The sequence below is a fragment of the Salmo salar genome, chromosome 01 (genome assembly GCF_965601325.2).
Source record: "Salmo salar chromosome 01, fSalSal1, whole genome shotgun sequence".
NCBI lineage: Eukaryota > Metazoa > Chordata > Actinopteri > Salmoniformes > Salmonidae > Salmo > Salmo salar.
In genome coordinates, this window is record NC_138291.1 from 146807245 (window position 1) to 146835131 (window position 27887).

The 27887-nt window shown below is 43.2% G+C and overlaps 1 protein-coding gene across 2 annotated transcripts; it reads left to right on the top strand.

Moving 5' to 3' along the window:
* Positions 1 to 602: 602 nt before the first annotated feature.
* LOC106565165 (PHD finger protein 24) lies at positions 603 to 27683 on the top strand. Of its 2 annotated transcripts, XM_014131994.3 has the most exons (9): positions 603 to 1048; positions 8497 to 8930; positions 10713 to 10898; positions 19771 to 19849; positions 20335 to 20537; positions 23089 to 23255; positions 24676 to 24708; positions 25617 to 25697; positions 25786 to 27683. In XM_014131994.3, the coding sequence occupies exons 2-9, from the start codon at positions 8499 to 8501 to the stop codon at positions 25880 to 25882; spliced, it is 1278 nt and encodes a 425-aa protein (XP_013987469.1). In that variant the 5' UTR covers positions 603 to 1048; positions 8497 to 8498; the 3' UTR covers positions 25883 to 27683. The 2 variants fall into 2 exon arrangements, with proteins under 2 accessions (XP_013987469.1, XP_013987496.1); XM_014132021.3 differs by lacking the exon at positions 24676 to 24708 and having other exon boundaries at positions 605 to 1048.
* The last annotated feature ends 204 nt before the right edge of the window (positions 27684 to 27887 follow it).

Consider the following 27887-nt stretch of genomic DNA (forward strand, 5'->3'; position numbering starts at 1 on the left):
TTATTAGGATTCCCCATTGGCAGCTGCAAAAGCACCAGCTACTCTTCCTGAGGTCCACATGACATGATACATAGTACATAACATATTAGTCAAGGAGTGAAATACATACATACATTTTAAAACATCACACAGCCTACATGTCAGCATATACACGCAATATCTAGGTCTAATACATTGTACATTTGTATGTATGTGGCTGTCTCTCTCCAGGCCCCTTTGTGCAGTAAAGTGATTTTTGAAACTGGTTTTATTGCTAGCTTGAGTTACCAGGGGTGGCAGAGTTCCATGTAAAGTTTCCCAGCCTCTGTTCTGGGACTGTAAAGAGTCCTTTGGTTGCATGTCTTGTGCTGTACCGATGAGTATCCTAACTGTGTCAACAGATAGTTCTATAGGCTTCCATTAGATCTCCAGACAGATTGCATCATGTTGTTTTGAGTTGATGATATTGATCCATGAGAGCAGTGAGTGAGGGCTGTGAAAGCCTCCACATTCCATTTACATGACGTTCTCAACCTTTCTGGGAGGTTATTGGCTATAAGTGTATCCTGGCACAAACGTCATTTTTTTTTAGAACTGGTCCCGGCCAATCAAGAAGGTAGATTTAGTGGCCTACAAGTTATCTAGCTCTTCGATGCTTTCGATTGACTAGCAAGGCGTGTTGTTAGTGTGGGTGTGATTAGTGCACAGCACCTGCTCCATGGTTCTTTATATTGGCTGTGACTGTGCTGTGCGTACGGCTGCATTTTCAAGGGCGCGTTCCTCTTGGCGGAGCTGTACTGTCGCTCTCCACACGTGCAAGTGGCAAGAAAAATATTTCAGCACTGGAGCTGTCCACGTCAGCGTTTTGACGGACTCTTGTCACTCTTATCACGGATAGGTAATTCGTGTCACATTTGCAGTATATATTTGTGAAATCCAGGCTATTTTGAGTAGGCTAAACGCGTACTTTTCATTCAATCGAAGCCTTGCAATGCTGGGTAGCTGTTCGTGAGACACAAGGAAAAAAAGTCCCAAATCGCGGTGGAGAGTTGTCCGATTTTTATCTCAGGTAAATTCCATTTATTTTCAATATGACATACAGACCAACAGCAAAATTGTTGCATAACACATTTCAGAGTTGCATGTAATTAATGCATGACGAAAAGGCATCTCGGGTGATTTGCAGGAGCTAGGCTATAGCATTTTTCTTCATCTGCCAATGATTGATGGCTGTGTTTTTTTTAAACTAAACATTCATAGGCTGGATATAGTGACCTGGTGTCAGCAAGGCCTTCGCAACGCTATGTGTGTGCTATAGGGGTGAAACCACAGATATCCTATTCAATTCCTAGAGTGGCTATGGCCCCAAGTTCCAAAATGATATGAAATGGCAGCCATTGTGGTCAGGGAGAAATCCAAACCAGTCTAATTTGAATGAATGGTAGTTGTGGCATAGGTGATGCAGTTCTTTCTTTTTCTTATGCAGGAAATTGAAAGTAAGGCATCTGATGTATATCAGAGATTGTGTAATAATTACTGTCAACCTAAAATATTGTCATGATTATAAATACATTTACACCAGTTTTATACCAATATAAATAGCCTTTAAAATATATGTAAACAGACCATAAATGTCTCAATGTTTGTTTTCTAGGAAAACTGAGTGTTTATAAAATATCAGTACTTGTTGCATTAAGTCATCAACTGATTTCAGCTACTGTATGGCTGTTGATTGACTGCATTGTTTGTATGGAATGTTGGCATACTGACAGTTCATTTGAAAAATGATTGGAATCGTTCCACTTAAACTGGCTGGAATACAGAGCGTTTCGCAGCCGATTTAGGTCAGCACTCAGCAGGGGGGGGGGGTAGATCCTAGCCACGTTTGATCATTTTGCGCATCATAACCTCTCTTTGGGCAGTGTAGGATGGCTCACTTCAGTTAATGGTGGCAGGAAAAGGAGTTAGTCTTGTGGGTGGGGGGGAAAATAACAGCCTGCTATTCCTCAAGACCAAAGGCTGAATCATGTCCCACTAAGTAGGCTACCTGCAACAGAGCAGAACAGAGCAACAGAGTTCAATACTACCTGGGGTAGTATGTCCCATCCTGGGGTCAACACGGGTCCTGTACCTAGGGAGTCCTGGAGCCCTGGACTGAGTCCTGCTCAACAGCCTGCGACAGATCCCTGCAGCTTGTGCATGTTCCTCTGCCGTTCTCACAGTGGCCATTGTCCGCTTCGCTCAGCCTCAGTGTATTGACTGGCACAGCCTTTCTGCTTGCCTGGCAGCCTGTCAATGCCAACATAGGAGCTGCTCTCTAAGGATGCATTTAGATTTAAATTCCTCTACTTCCAAGCGCCTCTGTCTGTGCACCACAGACGGCACACAAACAGAATTTTAACTCACCATATGTTGTTTTTGGGACTAACCAGACAGTTGTCAGCCCCCTGGGTGTCTTTGTTGGGTTCTGGGACAGAGAAGAGGTGTTCTCGGTGTACCAGAGATGAGGAATCCCAGCAGGGCATGGAGATTTTGTCTGTCATTCTCTACATGCACAGAGAACTATGGCAGTATTCCTCACGCAGATGTGATTATACAGCCTCTGCCTGATGGGCTGTATTTCTAAAAAGAAACCGTTGTCTCTGCCATTTTTATGTATGCTTACCAGTGTGTGTGTGTGTGTGTGTGTCTGTGTGTGTGTCTGTGTACGTTTTATAAACGATTCTGCTCATTGGCAAACTTGTTAGTGTAATTAGTTCCAGGTCTTTGCTCTGTGGGTCCGTGGATGAGATCTTTGGCTAAATGGGATTCATTCCCATGAACGCTTTGCCCCCCCCCCCCCCCCCCCCCCCCCAAATGATCCCAGCATGAAAAAGAGGACTGGTTGGGATTCTAATCAACACATACCCAGAATGGACCTGTGAAGAAAAACATGTCACATGTACAGTCAACTCTGTAGTCAGACCTAGAACCTCAGGCCTTACTGTGAAACTGGATTCATTGAACTAATCTTTTAAATCCACCAGTTTGTATAATGCAGGAAGAAAATAAATCATGAAGGCGCTAAACTTGGATGACATTCCACAGTAGCTAGGTTTCCATCCAATTTGCGATAGATTTTCATGCGAATATTATATAAAATCTGCATGGGGAGGAAAAAAATCAAATTTTTCCCAGCAGAGGTTTGTTTCCATCAACCTGACTTGTTGCGAATAAAAGGCTGTGTGTGACAACAGTGCACATAAAAACCACTCTTTAAGTTCTCATGTACAAAATAAAAACACAAATTCAATGTTTCCATTGGAAAATGTAATCTATTGATGGTTTTGTCACAAACTATTGCAATAAATGGCAAACTTACCCAATCAGGTTTTTGCGCATGCGCTCAAGGCAAAAGTTCACTCCCATCTCCAATTACTCAAGCTAACACCAACTTTACCTTTATTAAATAATGGATTAAACAACATCTCATGGAATGGCAGGGACTGTGAGGACACACACACAGACACATGATGTCATTGCATACAAATTATGACCCTAGATATTTATTGGTAATGAGCATCAAGCTCATCACCATACACTTTCACCACCCTGTGAAGTTCATTCGAACTTTCATCTGTAGCATAATAAACTGCATGCTTTTTCAAAATGTAGTGGACACACACTGGTTGAATCAACGTTGTTTCCACGTCATTTCAATGAAAATGTTGAATTGATGTCTCTGCCTAGTGGGATGACCGCAAATTTGCCTTTACATGATGCTTATTCTATCAACAATTGAGCAAGAAATTGTTTCCACTTCAATTTGTTGCATAAATAATTTTACAGGCACAAAAAGATCCCACTGTGTCAAACAAACAAATTGTCTATCGACATTTATAAAACTGTACCGACCCTTCCTGTTTCCATCACAGCTGTCGTGATTTATTTTTGTTATACGGTATGACTTTACGTGCATAAAACGTGTTTTAGAGACCTGTGCAGTGGAGGTGTCTGACTGAATACTAATGGAGAACCAAGACGTCCTGATCTGCCCCTGATACACGGCTCACAGGATCCAACCCATTCTAATTCCAGTCCACGATTCATTTCCTGTTTGGCATATGCTCTGCCTTTGCCAAAATATCATCTCTGCGGGACAAAATGAGATTCTATATAACACCCAAGAACTTCCATTAGAGCTGCCTAGCAGTGCCAGACATGGTCTCGTTCTGATAGATCATGTCTGACCAGTGGAGTGTAGACAGTCTACAAACAGGATTGCTGGGAGTGAGCGCTAGGTCAGAGGGATTTAAAGAGCACCATGGTGCTCTTATCTTCCTCCAACATGATCAATATTTAACTACACCAAGACGGTGCAGTGAGCGTCATCCATCTTGTTCACCACCATCGGGTGCCTTGCTTCTACAGAGCGCAAACCCAGTTTGAGGTCTTAGTTAAAATGAACAAGCTAATCAGACTGATTCAGAAGTTTCTGTAGGCAACAATCTACACTTGGATCCACACATTGAGTAAGTAGTTGTGTAAGACATCTAACAGTGTGTGTTGCCCACTCATTAAAAAAATTACATTCAGAAATGGTCACTGCATGTGAAAGTGCTCCTCTTAGCTTGAGCAAATTCACTATGCTGCTGCTCTGACGAAAAACGCCGCACAATCGTTATTCTTGCTTTATTACAGTAATACCCAGTTCTCCATAGGTATTACGGGTCTTGTTAAACGGAAAAATATGAAAGAGACAAGTGCCAATAAAAGGGCCAAGAATGATGCCCATATCTCAAGACCAAGTGGGAGAATATTCAGGCTGTCGCAGTGCAGCTCATTCAGACTGGGATTCTCTCTCTGCCATGCATGTATGTCAGGTCCGGCCCCAAGGAGTGGCAATGTTTTCCACTCCATGCACCCCCCCCCCCCCCCCCCCCTCCCCAAATGATCCAGGGGCATTTAAATCATTCAGAGTGGTCTGACCCAGCTGCTCCTGTAGGAAACGAGCGAAAAGCCAGCCTGACGGAACCACAGCACTCCTCCCCTACACATTTCTCTGGATTTAGCCTGAGTTGTAGTATGTGGGCCAAAAGATAAAGGTTGTTGCCATCTTAGACATATTGAGTCTTTATCCCCTTTTGTAAATAAATGCAGTTTTCACTACTATAAATTCTGGATTATAGGCTACACATTCTGAGTGTCTCATGAGGTAAGATTCGTGTAAAACATTCTTACCAAAACACCAGCCAAGTGTTAGGGGAAGTATATTATTTTGTGACAGTTACTTGGCAAAAGCTTTGGGTTAGCAGACCTGCTAGACAACCAGTGGCATATTTCTCAATTCCCTTTATGGTACAAAGCACTGACCAACTTGTCAGCTTCAACTTGCCTCCACAAGAAAAATAAATAAGTTAAAGCCCCCATGCAGTCTTTATTAATTTAAGTAATCACTATGTCTAAACCACTGTTTAATAATTTATTTCCCTGAGCCTCTTTTGGCCCTTGAAATGCTCAGTGATCATGCAGGCATTAGGAAACAAATGGGATGATATTTACATACATTGTCACGTCTACTCCTGCTCGCTCTCTCTGGCGCTCATTGTTGCCAGTTTACTTATTATTACGCACACCTGCCACCATCGTTATGCACACCTGCGCCTCATCAGACTCACCTGGACTCAATCACCTGCCTGATTACCTTCCCTTTATGTCACTTCCTTTGGTTCTTTCCTTAGGCATTATTGTTTCATGTCTGTATGCTACCCGTGTTTCTTGGTTTGTTCCAGTGTTTATTTATTTATTAAAATATTTACTCTGTACTTGCTTCCCGACTCCCAGTGTACATGTTACAGAATAACGCCTCACCAAAGGGGAGCATCGGGGAGTGTTTTGTGTTTTTTTTTTTTTTGTGTAGGTGACGTCGGGTCCAGGTACCGGAGCAACCGGGGGTGCCTCAGCTGGCTCATCAGGCTTCTATGCCTCAGCCGGCTCGTCAGGTTTACAAGACCCGGTTGCCCCGTCAAGCGTCCGTTGCCGTGTCTACCGAGGACGCCTCAGCTAGCTTGTCAGGCTACCATGCCTCAGCTGGCGCGACAGGCTCCCCATACCTCAGCTGGCGCGACAGGCTCCCCATGCCTCAGCTGGGCTCCCCATGCCTCAGCCGGCTTGTCAGGCCCCCCGCGCCTCAGCAGAAGCTATCGACCTGCTCCTGGTCTCCGGGATCGTACCTCTGGTTGGCAGCTGGAGCTGCGCGTCAGGGAGAGGGTACTCTCGTGTACTCCCTCTCTGGCGCTCAAAGTCGTCAGGCTGCTCATTATTATGCACACCTGTCACCATCATTAAGCGCCTCATCACTCACCTGGACTCAATCACCTGCCTGATTACCTTCCCTATAACTGCCACTCCTTTTGGTTCTTTCCCTAGGTGTTATTGACTCTGTGTTCATGTCTGTATGCTGCTCATGTTTCTTGTTTTGGCCATGTTCGTCTATTTATTATTAAATTCACTCCCTGTACTTGCTTCCCAACTCCCAGCATACACGTTACACACAGCCTTGATTGGCTGATAGGATGGTCTAGAGCCCACTCCCTTACCCAGGTGAACAGTCATTGGTCTATTATAACCAGATCACATTGTGACATCATGATATGGGCCAAAAATTCCATCCCATCTGAAAAGGCTGAAATTCTGTTTTCTTTTTCTTCTCCAAATGGCTTATATGTAATCTTCACAATTTCAGAGTGTTATTTCGACCACATAGTGTGGAAATATCATTTAAAAAAAATTGAAAATCATGTTTTAATTGCACTGCCCCTTTAACCTCAAAACGGGGAGGACTGCTACGCTGCTCAGTCTCTACGAGCAGTTCCAGCTCCAGGGGAAGATGTTTAGTAATGAGAGGTGGATTATTTATTATATCTATCAGGGGGTGCCAGGCCCTGTAGTCAGGATGGTAGTGTGTGTGCCAGGTCTGGTCAGCCAGCGATGGCCTCCAGTGGAGCCTGACTGTAGCCTCCCTGTGGTTTTCCTCAGATGCCCTGTGAGCTCTATAGACTCTTCCCACAACCTGGTGCCATGAGTCTTGCAGCAATATGTGAGCTCCAACTCCCAGACACAGTCAGACTTCCCATCATAGAAGATATCTGACATGGGCAAAGGAGATTATTATTTTTAACCTGCTCATGTTTTTATATGATCCCCTGCATGCTCTTTCCTTATTCACAGTGCAAGCTCTTCACTTTCATTTAACTTAATTCTAGTGTCTGGAAACACCTTTTACGCTAGCTAACATTTTATATTATTTCCTCTTACCATTGATATTTAATACTGCATTGTTGGGAAAGAGCTTGCAAGTAAGCATTTTCGCTGTACTGTTTTACACCTGTTATATCCTGTGCACGTGACAAATCGTATGTTTCCTCAGTACATTTTGAGTAGATTCAACAAAGATGACCACCCTGGACCTTGCCACTACTCCTGATTTCAATACTATCTAATATGAGACAGTACCCAGACAGACCACTCCGCAGACACATCCTGGCTCCTAAGCCTCATCACTGTGTCACTGTATCACCCGTCCCCCATCACCTCAACACTCTGAGCTAAGGGAGGAAGGACACATCACTGGGTGAGGTTAATTACACCAGCATAATTATCTCCTCCTGTCACTAAGAGGACTTTGAGCTTGTGTTCACATTCTGTCTCTGTCTGTCTGAGCTGCTAGTTAGTGGAGGTCCACAGGAGGCTGTATCAGTAAAGGCCTATGGGTGTGAGGAGAGAATGTCCTCCAAATCCTGTCATTGAGCAGGGGGGAATAGTACACCAAAAGCCCTAAGAACTGAAGCCTAAAGCCCTTCAACTGGAGAATGACAGGAGAGGACAGAGTCACGGAAGGACTCCTGTTGTACTCTTGATGAATGGGATTGGATTTCAGATCACAACATGTGTCCTCTAAGTACCGTGTAATCAACTTGAATCCAACTGCCCCATTTTCAATAATGGAATTCATGATCACTTATGAGCACAAGTAGTTAGTTACATATGTTCTGTTTGTTGTCTGGAGATTACTGGGTTTTATTCTACGATTCCCATCCATTTCATTTGTTGATTTATGTTTACTGCTCCATTTTATCCACCTTGGCACACACTGGTTGAATCAACGTTGTTTCTACGTGTTTCTATTTCAATGAAATTATGTTGAACCAAGTGGAATAGATGTTGAATTGACATCTGTGCCCAGTGGGATGTGATTGAGCTCAGCCGCTTCTGCTCATCAATCTGGTGATAGATCATATGTCACTAGGCCTGAGAATGGAACCATTAAGAGCAAGGCAAGTAATGCAAGCACACAAACACCACAAAAAGTTGTTCAGTATATCAGTTTGATAGTAACTCTTGATAAAATGGCAAGTCTAATGAACCATATCGCTCAATCGATATTTATGCCATGCACGCACGCAGTAATGAAGACCTCTCTCGCCCCCCCCCCCCCCCCTCCATCTCTTTCTCTCTCATTCCCCTCTCTATCTATAGTAATGGGAGTGCTCATGTCTAAGAAGCAGCAGGTGCAGAAATGCACCTCGGTCGTCTCTGCCTTTCAGCAGGGCGTGAAGGAACGCGCTCCATCCACAACAAACCAGGGGGAAAGATCTGGAGAGGAAGGAGAGGGGCCGGCTGAATCCTTGCCACCACCAAATCCAAAGGAGGAGGGGGAGCATGGGGAGGCAGACAGCAAAGTGGGACCCTCGGGGACCTCCCAGCAAGCTGCTGCTCCAGCTCCGGCTCCCACCAGGGACGAGTGTAAGGTCAACCAGGAGGCCTGGAATAGGTTACGGGATGGGAAGGGGGTGGAGCCTGAGGAACTGGACAAGACTGGCCATCAGCTCACCCCACCTGCATTTGTACGTCCCAAGAGAGATGCCAATGATGACCAGCCTGTAGAAATAGCACTGGGACAGAGAGAGCAGGTAAGGTATTGTTCAATAAAGGGTTTACTTTGACTAAATCCACACTTTTTGTTCTTTAAATCCCCGAATCTTGGGATTTTAAAGATGCGTGTGAGATTTTAAAGGAATTACCATGGCAACAGTCTTATCTCCCATGCACTCCCATGCAACAGTCTTATCTCCCATGCACTCCAGTTGAGTTGATGTTCTGACTGAAAAGAGACCTAAACAACTGTTAAGTATGGTGAGTCTATCATTTTCTCCCATGGGTGAAATAAGCATTTATAGATGAGCAAGGAAGCATTTCGTTGGACCATGTCTATCCCGTACATATGACTAATTAAACACACCAGCTATTTCCACTCCACCGTAAAATTTTTGTCTAAGTGCTCTTCATAGAGCGCGTGCTGTGGTGTGGGCGGGTACTCGGGCTGTCTCAGAGAGGAGGCCTTGGCCCTGCCTCACTACCCAGGGCCACCATAACTAATTGGGATCCTGAGGTGGTCAGGGATGGGGGCGGGGTTCAGCAGTGTACCAGATGACCAATCAGCTGGTTGGGGCTATTAGGAAGAGCACATTGTTATAAAAGGACTCTTAGAGAGGATTGTTATGCTTGCTATCACTAATGGTGCTATTCAGATATAACAAATTGAATAGAGAGTGGACTACTTGCAGTAATTAATAATGATATGTTACAATAACACGAGCTCCAGGGTCAGACTGGAGAGGAAAATATAAAACATAAACGTTTGACTGAAACGGATGGCCATAGCAGCAACAAAACGCTGAATGGCATATATTATTATAGCACTCCAAATCAGACCTAAATTAAACTGTTATATTTGGAGCTGTAGGATACTTCACATAAGAGTATAAAAAAAAATCATAATTAGTCATCAAGGAGTTACAAAAAATCTGCTATAATTGTGATATTGAAAAGCAGTTTCAGCCTCCTTCATGGTTGGGTAGAACCAATAGTCATTTCTCCTTTCCTATCAGCCTCTTCAGAATAATAAGAATCCTCCCACATAATGAGAAGACAAGCTAGTTAGAAACTACTGTAGCGTTACATCCGTTTCATAATGTGATGAGCGTGTAGACCACACTGTCTGTGGGATATAATTCATAGGTTTGAGTATTGAGCATGGAGGAGGTATGGTTCCATCTGGCTATGGTCACCTGTCAGGGACCAGGTTTGACAAGGTCAGTCCAGATGACCATGATAGGTTAAAAAGGTAAATACCCAGACAGTGAATTGAATCTAACTTATTATTATTCTAATAACTGCCTGTGCTATAGTCAACTTCCCACTATAATCATTTTCACTGTGTTGACAGTCAAGTGTGTACCTCCTGTAAATCCAGTTCTGAGGGACAGACCTGAAATCAGAGGAGAAGACCAAGACTAAACTGATACTGCTAAAATGTCACTCCATACTTATTAAATTATTACGAAAGAAAACATTGCTGTCTAAGCTTTGAATCCAAACTTAAATAAAATATTTGAGTACATGGCATAATCAGCAGACAATGGCATAATTATTTGTATTCACTGTTTAATCAAGCCAATACCCAGCCAAGACTAACTTCAAGGAGAGGACCGCTTGCCTTCATCATTCAAAGCTGCTTTGTCTGAGAGTCTGTGTGTGAGTGACTTCAATTTCACAGACATACGGATGCATCTTTCACCATAGTTGATTTGAAATACAACTCGCAGTCCTCCTACGTAGGCATCAAACCCCAATGAGTTTTATGAATTGAGTATGCCCTTTAACCTAGTGACCTTAATTGCCTTTTCCTCCAGCCGGTCAATGATGAGATGTGCGAGGTGTGTGAGGTGTGGACGGCCAACGACCTGTTCCCCTGCAGGACCTGCACACGAGTCTTCCATGACGGCTGTCTGAGGGAGTTGGGCTACCTGCGCACCGAACTCCTGCAGGAGATGAGGGAGACAGCCCACACTGCGACAGGCTGGAGCTGCTACTACTGCGTGAGTCACTCAATCTGAACCTCCCATTGGCGATTCACATGGACCAACCACGCTCCACAAAGTTGTTTTACATTTTTTGTATCTATTTTTTTTATTTTTTACCTAGAGTCATACCTGCCACTGTTAAAAAATAAGAAAAAAATAGTTTTATTGTCACATACACCGGACTGGTGCTGTGACATGTTATTTTACATGGTAACCATAGTAATACAAATTAAGGTTAAGTGCCTTGCTCAAGGGCACAAACATATTTTTCACCTTGTCGGCTCGGGTATTTGAACCAGCAACCTTTCGGTTACTGGCCCAACGCTCTGACTACTAACTGTTAACAGCACACACTTTATGAACCTGAACACACCATGTCCCCAAATACTATGCAACACAATTGACTTTTTCCTATCTGGCCCAAGATCAGTATTTTTTTATTTATTTCACCTTTATTTAACCAGGTAGGCTAGTTGAGAACAAGTTCTCATTTGCAACTACGACCTGGCCAAGATAAAGCACAGCAGTTTGACATATACAACAACACAGAGTTACACATGGAACAAACAAAACATACAGTTAATAATACAGTACAAAACAAAGAAAACAAAGTCTATATACAGTGAGTGCAAATGAGGTAAAATTAAGGAGTTAATGCAACAAATAGTCCATGGTGGCAAAATAATTACAATATTGCAATTAAACACGGGAATGGTAGATGTGCAGAAGATGAATGTGCAAGTAGAGATACTGGGGTGCAAGATTAAAAAAATAATAATAATACAGTATGGGGATGAGGTAGTTAGATGGGCTGTTTACAGATTGGCTATGTGCAGTGAGCTGCTCTGACAGCTGGTGCTTAAAGCTAGTGAGGGAGATATGAGTCTCCAGCTTCAGTGATTTTTGCAGTTCGTTCCAGTCATTGGCAGCAGAGAACTGGAAGGAAAGGTGGCCAATGATGAATTGGCTTTGGGGGTGACCAGTGAGATATACCTGCTGGAGCGCGTGCTGCGAGTGGGGGCTGCTATGGTGACCAGTGAGCTGAGATAAGGTGGGGCTTTACCTAGCAGAGACTTGCAGATGATCTGGAGCCAGTGGGTTTGGCGATGAGAGTGAAGCGAGGGCCAGCCAACGAGAGTGTATAGGGCGCAGTAGTGGGTAGTATATGGGGCTTTGGTGACAAAATGGATGACACTGTGATAGACTGCATCCAATTTGTTGAGTAGAGTGTTGGAGGCTATTTTGTAAATGACATCGCTGAAGTCGAGGATCGGTAGGATGGTCAGTTTTACGAGGGTATGTTTGGCAGCATGAGTGAAGGATGCTTTGTTGCGAAATAGGAAGCCGATTCTAGATTTAATTTTTGATTGGAGATGCTTAATGTGAGTCTGGAAGGAGAGTTTAGTCTAACCAGACACCTAGGTATTTATAGTTATCCACATATTCTAAGTCAGAGCCGTTTAGAGTGGTGATGCGGGCAGGTGCGGGCAATGATCGGTTGAAGAGCATGCATTTAGTATGGGTGAGAGGGAGGAGATGAAGAGTGATAGTAGAAGAGGATGACAGTGAGAAAAAGACACATTTTCATCTCAGAAGAGTTCAGCTCTACAATCAATGTGCTATCTAGAAGCTAAAAGTGGTTTTCGGCTGTCCTCATAGGAGAACCCTTTGAAGAACCCTTTTTGGTTCCAGGTAGAACCCTTTCCACAGAAAGGAGGTTGAGGTTCTACCTGGAACCAAAAAAGGTTATCCAATGGGGACAGCGAAAGAACCTTCATTGACGCTGCAGAAACAAATACTATTTATTTTATTGCCTAGTACAGTCATCCAAAATGTCTAGCTGTGTCCCCATTTGACATTTTAATTTCACAGCTTTGGTGTTGTGCCATTATCACCTCTCTTCTCATCCACAGGCTTTGACTGAAGTGGTTAGAGCTGGTGCTGCTGTCACTTCTGACTAGACTTTTCCACTGTCAAGGGGACCAGAAAGTCACAGCAACAGTGTCCCTAAATTTTATTGTTATTGCTTAAGGGTCTTTGTAACATAAAAGGAATTACTTTTAATATGTTATAATTTGATTCGGTGCACAAATCCCCAAAGTGCTCACGATAGAGTAACCTATTTAAACTTGTTTGGATTGTGGATTAACACATACAAAAAAAACACTCCAGGCGTTACTCGGGAGATGACAATATCATCAGAAATATCTAGGGCATCCAATTTATTACTGTTGTTGTACTATATATGCAAAAGTATGTGGACACCCCTTCAAATTAGTGGATTCGGCTATATCAGCCACACTCGTTCATGACGTGTATACAATCGAGCACACAGCCATGCAATCTCCATAGACAAACATTGGCAGTAGAATGGCCGTACTGAAGAGCTCTGTGAATTTCAATGTGGCACAGTCATCGGATGTCACCTTTCGAAAAAGTAAGTTTGTCAAATTTCTTCCTGCTAGAGCTACCCCGGTCAACAGTAAGTGCTGTTCTTGTGAAGTGGAAACATCTAGGAGCAACAACAGCTCAGCCACGAAGTGTTAGGCCACACAATCTCACAGAATGGGACTGCTGAGTGCTGAAGCGTTTAAAAATCGTCTGTCCTCGGTTGCAACACTCACTACTGAGTTCCAAACTGCCTCTGGATCAACGTCAGCACAAGAACTGTTTGTTGGGAGCTTCATAACATGGGTTTCCATGGCCGAGCAGCCGCACACAAGCCTAAGATCACCATAAGCAATGCCAAGCGTTGGCTGGAGTGGTCATTGGACTCTGGAGCAGTGGAAACCACGTTCTGGAGTGATGAATCACGCTTCACCATCTGGCAATCCGACGGACTAATCTGGGTTTGGCGGATGCCAGGAGAACGCTACCTGCCCGAATGCATAGTGCCAACTGTAAAATTTGGTGGAGGAGGAATAATGGTCTGGGGCTGTTATTCATGGTTCGGGCTAGACCCCTTAGTTCCAGTGAAGGGAGATCTTAATGCTACAGCATACAATGACATTCTAGACAATTCTTCTGTTCTTCCAACTTTGTGGCAACAGTTTCGGGAAGGCCATTCCTGTTTCAGCATGATAATGCCCCCATGTGCAAAGCAAGGTCCATACAGAAATGGGTTGAGATCGGTGTGGAAGAACATTACTGGCCTGCACAGAGCCCTGACCTCAACCCCATCGAACACCTTTGGGATTAATTGGAATGCTGACTGCGAGCCAGGCCTAATCGCCCAACATCAGTGCCCGACTTCACTAATGCTCTTGTGGCTGAATGGAAGCAAGTCCCCACAGCAATGTTCAAACATCTAACGGAAATCCTTCCCAGAATAATGGAGGCTGTTATAGCAGCAAAGGGGGGGTTAACTCCATATTAATGCCCATGATTTTGGAATAAGATGTTCGATGAGCAGGTGTCCACATACTTTTTCTCATGTAGTGTATGTTTACTATAGCTCCCTGAGGATTTCAAATGGGATTATTTTCACCATGAACTGATCTTGAGCAATAGTTTAACAAACCTGCCAGAGAATACACATGCATACAGTAGCCAAGAAAGTGGGTTGTGGTGTTTTAATTATACACCAAGTTCAACACATCCCACTATGTACAGATACAGAACTGATTTTGCTCTTTCAAACATGAAGTCAGCAGTCTCCCGGTGCTGAGGTGATTTGAGCATGGTGGATATTGAGTGAGAGTGAGTATGGTACACTGCCAGGCCCAGGAAACTGTCTCCCCATGCAGGCTAATCAATGCACTCACAATGATGGTATTATTTGTTGACTCGTATTGAATGCAGTGTGTCTCTTGCAGCCCCCAGATTTGATTCACCACCTCTTCATCCCCTCCTCTTCTGACGTTCTCCTGTTTGGACACCCCCTGTTACGATAGTCTGGCAGGCAGAGTTTGGACTATTTAGCATATGTGTGATAAATAAACTCTCTAAAGCAGGTCATCCCAAACTGGGGTACGCGCAATGCCGTCGGGGGTACGCCAAATTAAAAAATATTGGCCTTTCACATTTTCAAACAGTAAATTTGTATATTTTCCAACGTGGCTGTACATTTGGGTGAGTTTTTTTTTTTCTCGACTGAATAGCCTCGTTTCACTGCCAAAAAGAAAATTGAACCATCTAGTGTTCAGCGAAATAACAACACAATGTCAAATACAGGTAGCCTAGTCAAATAATTAACATCCAATCACATTAACCGTTACACTCTCGTGGGAATTCCACTAACAGTCCGTATGTAGCCAAACGTAGCTGCTGCTCATTCCGTTTGCTCAAATTGATAAATGGTTCAAATAAAATAAGGCCCACATATGTGTCTAAATGGACCAGCTCTACTGGTAGTACTGCTACTACCAGCAGTGCTACACCTGCACCTGTCAACGACACAAGTTGTTCTGCTTCCACGAGCACATTCAATGCTAGCATCAGTAATTCTACATTTGTTGTTAGCCCAGCTAGCATGGACACTGACAGTTGTGAATCTGATGCAGCCGACGAGCTACTGCCCCGTTGCCCGGGGAAAGCGCTGAACAACAGACAGGGACGTTGGACCATCAAAGGCACAAATATGATGAACTACATTGATTTGGGGTTCACTTATATTGGGAGTAGTACCTTTCCTCAGCCATAGTGTGTTATATATGCAAAAGTACAATTTCACAACTCGATGAAACCTTCACTCTTGCGCAGACATTTAGAAACAAAACATGCCAATTTGAAAAATAAGCCACGTTAGTTTTTTGAGCGAGAATTAAGACGACTTTTGAGTAGTAAGACATGTATAAAAGCAACATGTACCATTAGTAAGAAGAGGCTAGAAGCATCTTATATGGTGAGCTACCGAGTGTCTAGGACAGGCAAGCACCATACTAGTGTGGAGGACTTAATGCTTCCTGCTGCCATGGATATGGCTGGGGGGAAAAGGCCAATGCCTTCATCAAACACTGGTTCATGACGCATCAGTGACATGACAGGAGATGTTTTGAAACAATTACTGCTTCGCATACAAGCCAGTGAATTCTACGCGTTACAGCTGGATGAGTCAACAGACGTGGCGGGCCTGGCACAGCTCCTGGTATATGTCCGTTATGTTTATGGGGGGTCAATTAAGGAAGACATCCTTTTCTGCAAACCACTTGAAACCAGGACAACGGCAGAGGATATTTTTAAAGTACTGGTCAGCTTTGTGACATCAAATTAATTAGCTTTTGTGACACCTAACCTAACCCTTTGTTCAAGCAAGGCCCCTGAATTCTTGTGTATTTTCTGCGCTATGTAATGATATGTGCAGCAACCATGTAACGCTTTTACAACGTACAGAAGTGTGCTGGTTATCAAGGGGCAAAGTATTGACACTTAAAAAAAAAAAGAAGAATTTACTGACCATAATTTTCTCTTGTCTGACCACTTGCATGATGATGAGTTTCTCACATGACTGGCCTATCTGGGTGATTTTAAAAAACATTCTCGCTGCATGATCTGAATCTAGGATTACAGGGACTCTCCGCAACTATATTCAATGTGCGGGACAGAATTGGGGCTATGATTTAAGAAGTTGGAGCTCTTCTCTGTCTGCATTAACAAGGACAACACACAGGTCTTTCCATCATTGTATGATTTTTTTATGTGCAAATGAACTCAAGCTTACGGACAATATAAAATGTGAAATAGCGAAGCACCTGAGTGAGTTGGGTGCGCAATTACGCAGGTACTTTCCTGAAACGGATGACACAAACAACTGGATTCGTTATCCGTTTCATGCCCTGCCACCAGTCCACTTACCGATATCTGAACAAGAGAGCCTCATCAAATTGCAACAAGCGGTTCTGTGAAAATTGAATTTCTGGATTTGGCTGCGTTCAGAGGATTCTGCATTGGCAAATCGCGCTGTTAAGACACTGATGCCCTTTGCAACCACGTACCTAATGTAAGAGTGGATTCTCGGCCCTCACTAGCATGAAAATTATTTAAGACTGAGACTCTCTCTAATACAACCCAACATTGCAGTTATGTCCATCCTTTCAAGCACACCCTTCTCATTAACCTGTTATTCAGAATGTTTGATGAACAAAAAAGGTTTTATATGTAAGATGGTTAAATAAAGGGCAAAATTATTATTATTTGTGCCCTGGTCCTATAAGAGCTCTTTGTCACAAACTGCCTCGTGGGAAGTGACACTCATTCTTATGTTTAATACATGTATAGTGTGTGTGGCAGGCTTACAATGATGGCAAAAAAACATTTGAGAGCGAGCTGACCCTGGTGCTGTCGGGGGTACGCAGCTGGAGGTTGAATGTTTGAAGGGGTACGGGACTATAAAAAGTTTGGGAACCACTGCTCTAAAGAATACTCCTATCTTTCCCGAAGCTACTGTTTATTTGATTCCTTAAAGGGGCTAGTGAAAGCCCAAAGAACACTGGACTCCATATCCTGTTTTCAAGCTCCATATTAGTGCGTAAAGCTATAATCTAAACATATTTTGGTGGGTGACGCTACTGGAAATCAAATGGTTTGATATTCATGTGATCTCATAACCCTGGGCGACCCAGAGATTTCACCCATCATGGACAATTATCCAACCCAATTATTACCTTCTGTCCTCCAACTCCCTCCTCTCAACCTGCTCATCAGGGTTGAGTGCCTCCGCATCCACCACACACCTGCAGATAATTAACTTAATTTAAGTTTTAATGTGTTCGACCTGAGCTGCTCCCTTGCCAAGTTTTTAGCTTGAACAGCATGGTAGACAGAATCAGGTAGACATATGGTGCACATTCAGACTCATCACCTTTCTGGAGTGTAGTAAAATGGCTGCTAGGCTTATATTTTCCTATTACCGTGGTTGTTTATTTCAGGACAGTTTCTAAGAAGCGATACTATAAAACCATCTAATACACTTGACATACTTGATAATAATAGCTTCAGAGAAACTGCATAATAAGCACGCCAAGGCTTTCTGGAACATGTATGACGCATGCTGAACTTCATGCGTTCAGACACACTGCACATTTATCCATTAGGGCACACACCATATATAATCTACTACAGAACACTTCAAATAATTATGGTACATGTGATTATACCGCATGCAGTGGGTCACACTTTGTGCTAGGGCTGGGCGGTATCCAGATTTTCATCTCGTCATACCGTCCTTCTCTTATCCTGGGATTTATGGTATTACTGGCATAGTACACAATGGGGCACAAAATCCCATTGCGTGTCTATTACCAAATTTGCAGAAGTAATAGTGAATTTCCATGGAGGCTGCTAGCTAAATATTCTAACATAGCGGGAATGTAAATAAGTGAATTGCAAAGGTCAACGTTTTATACATATAGGTAGGAACTACCGAATTTTGAGTTTGGACATTTACAAGCTAATGTGAACAAGCTCTATTGTGCATTGAACAAAGTTTTGATGCATGCTTGTCTTTTAGGAAGAACCGTACTGGCCCTGGAGCAGCATGTGTACATGCTCTGCCTGCTCTGCTCAGAGAAGAGAGGGGAAGAGCAGAGGGACAAAACAGAGAGGAGAAAAAACGCAAGAAAATCATAGCAGTGGCAGCTGTACAGACTTCTCAAACACAGCACAAAGCGAACACTATATGATGCCCCATCTCCTTATTAATTCAGCCACTTAGTTAACTAGCAAGTTAAACTTAGGGGACGCGTTAACGCAAAATTATATTTGTTTTTCACAATGAAAAAATATAAAACCCATAAGGAATGGATCGAAATTCACAGAATTAGTTCCTGGAGGAATATTGGGGAGGGTGAAGGGTCATGCTTTTTCAATTTCAGTCAAGAGGAGGGATTAGATAACACTTTTTTTTTTCTTTTTTTTTAATCTAGTCCATGGGAGGGTCATGTAATTGATTGATTACATTTTTAGAATGAGCTTTGTTTTAATTACTATTTTGGGTATAGGGGAGGGTCACTTGTTTTTTTGTTTTTTTTTTCAAACTTTTAGGGAGGGTTTAGGTGATATATATTTTGGTCAAGGGAGAGCCATTTTCATTTTAGAGATGTCCAATTTTCTCCATGTAACCCTTATTATAAATAGCGTTCAATCCCTAAGATATCTTGCTGCATTTTGTAAACACAGATCTAAAATGCTTCTTTTTAAAAAAAAATTGCTAGGCATCAGACACATTTTGTGCTTCAGTTGCCTACTTTTTGTGGTGTAGCCTACTTTTCTCTGGTAAAATGCAAGATTAACTTTAATTAAGCAAAACATTAGGAAATGTAGCTGGCTACATTATTTCTATGATAAACATTAGAAATATGATGGCCATGCGTCGATTTTGCAACAAAGACTTTGCTTTTTCATAGCGTTGCGCTTCTGTTGTCAGCTGATAAATTAAGCTATTTTTCTGCCGAATGTGTTGCACTAATGTATTTTCTGTGAAGGAAAACTGTAGCTGCACGCCACTGATCACTCTATTGAATCAAAAACAACAGCCTTTCAATATAAAACGCAACCCCTGTCAATACACCGCTGGACTCACCTGCTCCCGCTTTCTCCTGTTGTGCTATTTTCTAACAAACATATGACTGGCTCAGCTGTTTTTTGGAACTTCGGTAAGTTTTATAATGTGAAATGAAGACCGTGATCTGCTTTATTTCCTATCGTATTGCACAAGTTGACTGCAAGTATTTACTTAAAGAAGCTACAAATATAAAAATCTATTGAACGAAGAAAACGTCTCAAAGGTATTGAAAAAAACATCCTGAGGCTATTTCCAAATACCTCAGTATACGGTATCCCGCCCAAGCCTACTTTGTGCTGCTTTCCAGTACCTTCTACTTGACTTTACTTCAGATGCCAGTTTGTATCAGATCTCTCCCCATTTAACCATGACCTTTCCTTCCCACAGGACAATGTGAACCTGCTTCTGACTGAAGAGGAGATGTACAGCCTAATGGAAACCTTCAAGCAGTGCAAGATCATCCCTGGTCAGTCATACTGCTGAAGCTCTAGAGAACAATACATTTCATAGCTGACAGATCTCCATAAGCCGGGACAAGTATGCTTTATTTGGTACAGCACAGTTGACAGATGAATAGATCAGTACATGCATACAGGGCTGTTCTCATACAGCTCTTCAAGCATCTCTGAACCAACCCTCTGAGCGCGTTATGAATTACTGAGTACAGAAAGGTGCCAAAAGCTCTCTGTTGTAACGCGCACATGCTCATAATAACAAAAAAAATGGTCTAAACAGGAATTATTGGTAACTACCTGTTAATGTATGTATTTGTTAGCAATTGTCTGTTTACAGGTAGCTATAAAACTGCACACTATTTCAGCCTTGTTTCCTACTGTGTGAAGGGAAATCAACAAGAGGCATTTCACCTTTGTAAAATTAATCATAAACTAATTGTATTTTGGATCACTGCTTGTGGAGATTAATTTTGGTTCAATTGCTCTTGCTGTGTAGAGTCGTGCCTGGTGTCGGATGAGCTGCTGCAGTACCGCCACTTTGTGTCCAAGCAACTGTTTGAGAAGGACCTGTCTGATGAGCAGGAAGAGGAGGTACTGGCTCAGTTCGCTGCCCTGGACCCAGAGAAGAGGGGCCAGATTGAGTGGTCTGACTTCCTATACCATGAGTCCCTGGGAGTGCTCAGGAAGTTCCGCACAGAGGTACCAGAACCCATCAAACACACACATACACCCTCACATACTCCAGATTCCCTTGTTCCAGTGTCAATTTCGTCAACAAAAATAGTGACTCAAATATTAGTCAAACACCTATTTCTCAGTGGCAATTGACGAGACCATAACTGTCTAAATAGACCCAGAAACTATAACTAAACAAACATTCTTTTATTTCAGGTGTTTAAAACGAGACAAAATTAAATCTGACTACTAAGTGGACTGGACAAGAGTTTTTGGAGAGATTGAGAGCTTTTCAGTGATAAGCACAATTAATATTAGAAGCACAGTTCTGTTTAGCAATGGGATGTACATGCCACACCTGGTGCACAGCCTGCATCAGCTGGTGAACTGCAGGGGAGAAAGCGATGAGTGTGGGCATACAGGCTCTGGCCCTCCGATCCGCCGGCCGACCGGTGTGGGCATACAGGCTCTGGCTCCGATCCGGGGAGTGTGGGCATACAGGCTCTGGCTCCGATCCGGGGAGTGTGGGCATACAGGCTCTGGCTCCGATCCGGGGAGTGTGGGCATACAGGCTCTGGCTCCGATCCGGGGAGTGTGGGCATACAGGCTCCGCTCCGGCTCGGCTCCGGGGAGTGTGGGCAGACCGGCTCGGCTCCGGGGAGTGTGGGCAGACCGGCTCGGCTCCGGGGAGTGTGGGCAGACCGGCTCCGCTCCAGCTCCGCCGCACTCTCTTGCTTCCTTGTAGCTAACCAGTCACCATCAGCCTTCTAGTTAGCTACCCTTTGCCTGGTTAAGAAACACAAGCAGCTTTACGAAATTAAAAACAATAACAGCATTGAGTTTAATGGCAAAACAACAGTCTAGCTATGCCTTTATCTCCCTTGAGTGTAGGAAAGTAGAATGTCTTTGAAGTTATAGTCTCATTCAACCTTCCCACATTCCCCACTGCATTTCATAGCCAGGTTCTGTAGCCAAGTCTCCCTCTTTTCGTCAGAGAAAAAGGCTTGAATCTAGCCCTTACCGTTCAAAGATCTGACCGATAATACCGTGCATTGGTGGGCCGCATTTTACATTCATAGAGCACATAGCAGGCCATTCTAAACTAGGCTACTTGTGAACCGGACCGTTAACCATTTTAGGCTACATCTTGTTCAGTTATGTTACCTCATTAGCTAGCTATAGCTAACATGGGGTGTGTTCAGCAGGACGGAACATTTTGGAACATTCAGATATAGAAATATGATCTGTAAAACAAACATGCCTCGCTGACGTGTTGCATAAGGAACAACGTTGGCTCTATTCATGGAATTTCTACCTGCAACATTCAACAACGTTTTGCAACTGGTAACATTACCAGAAATATTTGGTGGCACAGAAAAAAAGGAAAAGGGATAGCAAACAATTTATTGACCAATTTCCTTTTTCCACTACACTGACTTGGTAAATATTGTTATTTTGAGTTAATGTGGACCCAGTGACTCAGACTTGAGCAATTGGACCAGGACTTGAGCACTGGGACTCGGACTTCAGCCATAGGGACTTGTGACTATTGGGGAATCGGACTTGGACTGGGACTCGAGTACAGGGGACTTGGGACTCCCGATTTGGACATGACGTTTAGTGACTCAACTACATCACCAGCGATGGTGGGTTTGTGCTCATAGGCAACGTTGTTGCCGGTGATGTCTGGTGAGGCCTACAAGCCCTCAGCACTGATAGAGGGATTGTGCGTTCCTGGTGTAACTCGGACAGTTGTTGCCATCCTGTACCTGTCCCCGCAAGTGTGATGTTCGGATGTACCGATCCTGTGCAGGTGTTGTTACACATGGTCTGCCACTGTGAGGATGATCAGCTGTCCGTCCTGTCTCCCTATAGCTCTGTCTAGGCATCTCACGGTACAGACATTGCAATTTATTGCCCTGGCCACATCTGCAGTCCTCATGTCTCCTTGCAGCATGCCTAAGGCACCTCCACGCAGATGAGCAGGGACCCTGGACATCTTTCTTTTGGTGTTTTTCAGAGTCGGTAGAAAGGCCTCTTCAGTGTCTGAAGTTTTCAAAACTGTGACCTTAATTGCCTACAGTCTATAAGCTGTGTGTCTTAATGACCGTTCCACAGGTGCATGTTCATTAATTGTTCATGGTTCATTGAACAAGCATGGGAAACAGTGTTAAAACCCTTTACAATGAAGATCTGTGAAGTTATTTGGACAGGGTCCTGAAAAAAGGACGTTTATTTTTTTGCTGAGTTTGTTTGTCATATTTCTGCTATTGGGAAGAATAGGATGTTATGTATTACAATATGTTGGTAGGACAAGGCTATGTATGTTTGTGCACATGGTCACTGATTTATGTTAACTATATAGGTTAATGAGGCAATAAAAATGTGATGTGACTAAAATGAAAGGGCATTTATTTGACAAATGGCCCACTGTTTTCATCATTTTGACAATAATTAAACTAAATCATTAATCAAATGACAAAAATGTGACTAAGACTTAATGATATTTTAGTCAAAATGAGACTGGACTAAATCTGAAAAAAGAGAGCCATAATTAACACTGCCTTGTCCCCAGAACTCATTGGTGCGTCTGTTGAGCGCTAAGGAGAGGGACCACGTGCGGTTAGTGTTCGTGGGTTTGGACCTGGATAAAGATGGTGTGGTTACGGGAGCAGAGACCCGCTGGGCCCAGCAGTCCTGGTTTCAGAAGTTCAGCAAGGAGTCCCAGTCCTGCAACGTGAGGTGAGCGTAACACTGCTGAGACTGAGCCCATGACCATCCATCTACAGGAGATGAGGTTGAAAAGTTAATTTAATGTCTGTCACAGACTCGCAGTCAAGCGCTCCTACTCAATGTGACCCATTTCTGCTCTTCTATCCACCTCATACTCTACAACAGCGAACATCAATTAAAATTCAGCTGCGGGAGGATATTTTTCATAATTACAAATATTTTGTAGACTGCAAATTGACTGCAAGAAGCCCAAACGGATATAATTTTGTACTAAAACATAATCATTTCAAACCTTGCTTGAATTTGTATACGATCACATACAGTATATCTCTATTATGCGTGGGAATACTTGGGAACAGATTTCCAAAGCTCCCTTGGAGCTGATTTTACTGGTGTTTTCAGTCTTTTTTGTCCAACAATAATAAAAAAATATATCTATGAAATTGCAGGCCGCCAGTTGGGGAACCCTGCTCTACAAACAAATGACTAATATTCGTTTTTTTATGGTGTGAGATGCAGCAAATTGACTGTGCCTGTGAGAGCTGTGAACTAAAGCTGACTGCTGGGGTTTCATCTGAATTTAATCATATTTCAGTGCCAACAGCACAGTCTGCATTGCTGACAAATACCCATCATGTCTTTGAAGAACACTCAGTGGGGTCCATTTCTATTTTTTGGGGGCTGGGGTTGCCATTTCACTTTGCAAGAATGTTCGAGCCACAATAAACTCCACTGGTTCAGTTTTGGTTAGCTACAACAGGTTGTCAGTTGCTATGACTGGGGTAACAGAGGTACAGGTGCTTGTTGTGATGTTACCCTTGTGCAGCTGCTGATAGGCCCTGGCTCTTCTCCATCTCAGTGGTCGTGCCTGCTGCAGGCTCATCAGTGAGCTTGGGATCGCACTCGACATGGTCCTCTTTTTAAAATGTATTTTTATTTTTTTGTGCTCTTGGCAGTGCCCAGCCATTTTTGGATGTCCATGCTGATACACGCTTAGCCAACCAACTATAATTATTCAGCTTGTCGCTACCAAAACGTAACAAAGCTAGTATCTACTAGCTAGGTTATTATTAGCTGTCTGCAAAAGTGAACAACTTTTTTTCCCCCCTGTGAGGAAAGAAACCCCAACCCGGGATCCGATGAGCTTCCTTAACAAGGTAATGGAGGTACCTTATGACATAACCATGCCCGGCTTTGCTACCTCGTAGAGCTGGCCCTGTTCAGGGTTGCTCTGAGCTGTATGAAATAATTTACTTAAGCTAGCTTTTATTTCTATAACTCACCTCTCTTCATCTGTGTTGGTCTCACATTGATCTAGACCTTCTCTCTGATACCAATTAATTCACAATAAGTGTGTGCGTGCATGCACTACCCTGTGTTACCCTCCTTCATTGTTATATGTCATGTAATGCCATTCCATCCTTCACAGACTCTTTGGATTGTGTTCTCCTGTGAATTGTGGGTAAGTGACACAGCACGGCATGGGTTATACGTATTTTTCTTCTCTTCGGCACATCCAAGCCCTGAATCCACAAGTAATCTCACACAACCTATTCCCTTTTGACATTCCACCCATCATTTCACTTCCCCACCCACCAAGGCCAGGATAAAGTCCACCTGAGGAATAATGAAATCACAGATCAAACACTATAGGTGGTAGCTATAAAGTTGAAAGAACAATTGAGATGTCTAGCCTATACTCCAAGAGTCCTTCCTGTGATGATTCCCTGTTGGTTTGATAAGATTGATCCAGTCCTCTCATTAGAAAGCTCAAAAGATAGGCTTTTGTTTTTCTGTGAGAAGCTCTAGAAGGCTTCACTCATCAGCTTTGGGGACACAGGGGGCTAAGTTGACGTGAGAGGGTCTACGCCCAGAACTGAGAATGCATTCTAATTCATCTCTTAGGTCAGAAGCTGCTGTTTTCTGTTTTTTCTTCTTTTTTTCAGCTTTTGCATAGAGCTTACGTATAGTATATGATATAGACATCATTTTAAGCTGGAGAATGTATAATATAAACATAATATTAAGCCAGAGTGCGAGGAGATTGAGGATGTAACAGAAGGTGTTCAAGTATTAATCTTTCACAGAGGAGGTTCACAAAGCAGACCTTGAACCTTTCTCAATCTTTAATAATTCATGAGTTTGGCTGTGGCCTGGAAGAGAGCCATTTGGTCTCAATAACCCACTGAGACATTTTCAGTGGGAATGTGGTTTTGCACTATATTTGCACCTGACCTCTTCACAGCTGAAACAAAACACTTTTTGAAAGAAAAGGGTGTCTTGTCCTTGGCAGACATGTTGGAAACTCAATGCCGCCAATTGTACTGTATAGTGATACAATATTTCTGTCATGTGTGTTTCCTGAGGCAGTATTAGCCACGTTGGCCCCATATCTGAGAGCAGTCCAGCCAGCTCCAGCAGTGAGAGAAGCAGTCAGAAAGATGACAACAGGTATGTACTAAATATAATTGTGTGTTTGCAGTAAGCAGGCCTCGGTTTAGAGGAGTTGGCTCCCTAACCTCTCTGTTCCCATCACCAGACCAGTGAGCTGGGAAGACTTCCTGAGGGAGAGTGCCATCTACATCCTGGCTGCACGGCCCAACAGCTTGGCCATGCACATCCGCCTACCACTATAGCCCACGAGACCTCACCCTGCCTGGGAGAGCATATACCATGGCACTGTAGGGGACAAACCTGAGCCCAATAGAGGAATCCTGCACCACTAAGGGACTGGACAGAACAAGCCATCAACAGATCTCCTGCTTCACACCACAGATCAACGGCCCACTGACACCACAGATCAACGGCCCACTGACACCCCAGATCAACGGCCCACTGACACCCCAGATCAACGGCCCACTGACACCCCAGATCAACGGCCCACTGACACCCCAGATCAACGGCCCACTGACACCCCAGATCAACGGCCCACTGACACCCCAGATCAACGGCCCACTGACACCCCAGATCAACGGCCCACTGACACCCCAGATCAACGGCCCACTGACACCCCAGATCAACGGCCCACTGACACCCCAGATCAACGGCCCACTGACACCACAGATCAACGGTCCACTGACACCACAGATCAACGGCCCACTGAAAACAACATTCAATGACCTACAAGTACTTACTGACAGTAAAATGACAACACAAGCTGACAACCCACTTGTTATAGACACTCATGAAACACTAAGGATAAAAAGGCAACAGTCCATTTTCACACACAAGCCAACAATTCAGTGGTGCTTTGAAGGCTTGGGGTATCCTGGGAGGCTCACTTTCCCCTAAATCAGTGCTTCTTGATTACCCCCAACGGCACACATTTTTGTTGTTGCCCCGGACAAATTAAATCAGATGTTTTTGTCAAGGGCTTCATGATTAGTTGACAAGTAAAATCAGGTGTGTTTGTCTGGGGCCACAACACATATGTACCTTTTGGTGTACTTGAGGACCGGAATTGGGGAAACGCTGCCCTAAATGATTACTTTATACATTCCATTTGTCATGTTACAGTCTAAGACACCCTTTGTGTGATTGATTTTGAATTCGATAAGAATCAGATTGATAGGCTATCACATAACCTGTTTTGGTTCAAGCATCATATTTGGATCATCTTCTGTATTGTATCATAATTGTTGAAAGTAAAATAGTATCTGTCATTGAGGGAGATTTTGAAGCCCCTTCAAATCTTGGTTGACGAACGGATAGACTTCTGTGTTAAGACTGACAGTGCAACTGCTCCTGATCAGCACATGTACCAAACAGGAATGAAAGCTATGTGCATACATAATATTATATATCAAGACATATGCCATATAAGTATAATGACATATATTATTATGCATTTAAAACGCTGTATTTATTCTACCCTCCATTTTTCCACTCACTTGTTTAAGATCCATTTATGCTATCTTTAAGCAAAGACTATGAGGAAGGTTGTGAATTTTGTTGTATTGGACACTAATCCAGTAGCTGGCCTGTTCATTCATCCATAAGTATATTTGCTCCTGTACAACCACTGCACATGACAAAGTGGAATAATCTGCTGCTGCCATTCTAATTTTATTTGAACACTGAAATTTAGAATTGTACAGCTTTGAGGGTTATTTCTTGGAATTGAAATCATGCATTTAAAAGGATCTCCGTAGGATGAGTAATGTTGGCGCCCACACATTCGGCCTTGATGATACTTGCAGTAGCATTGCTTCAGACTCGACTTGTACATTTAACTGTGAAATGTATTGGCTTTATGGAGTGACATTACAGTTTGGGTTAGTTAGGGGAACATGTTGATACATTTTCCCAGGTGCTACAGTATATCATGTTTATGCTCATGTAATGAAGGTCTAATGTCTGGTACTTGAATGCTAAGATGGTTAAGGCTGGGGAATATGTGACAGTGCTGAAATAAATGCATGACATTAACCCTCCTAATGGACTCTATGTGCTACGTGTTTCTTTGCTAAGTGTCCAATGCTCAGGGAACAAACGTTAGTGTCTTTACGAGATTACATTTGCTCTATCAAGGTAAATCTGTAAATAAATGCCAAGAGCACTATATCGATAGTGACTAACCATTGTATCCTAAGCAGCTCACTGGACAAACAAAGGAGTTTGCCCATAGAGTGTTGAGTGGAG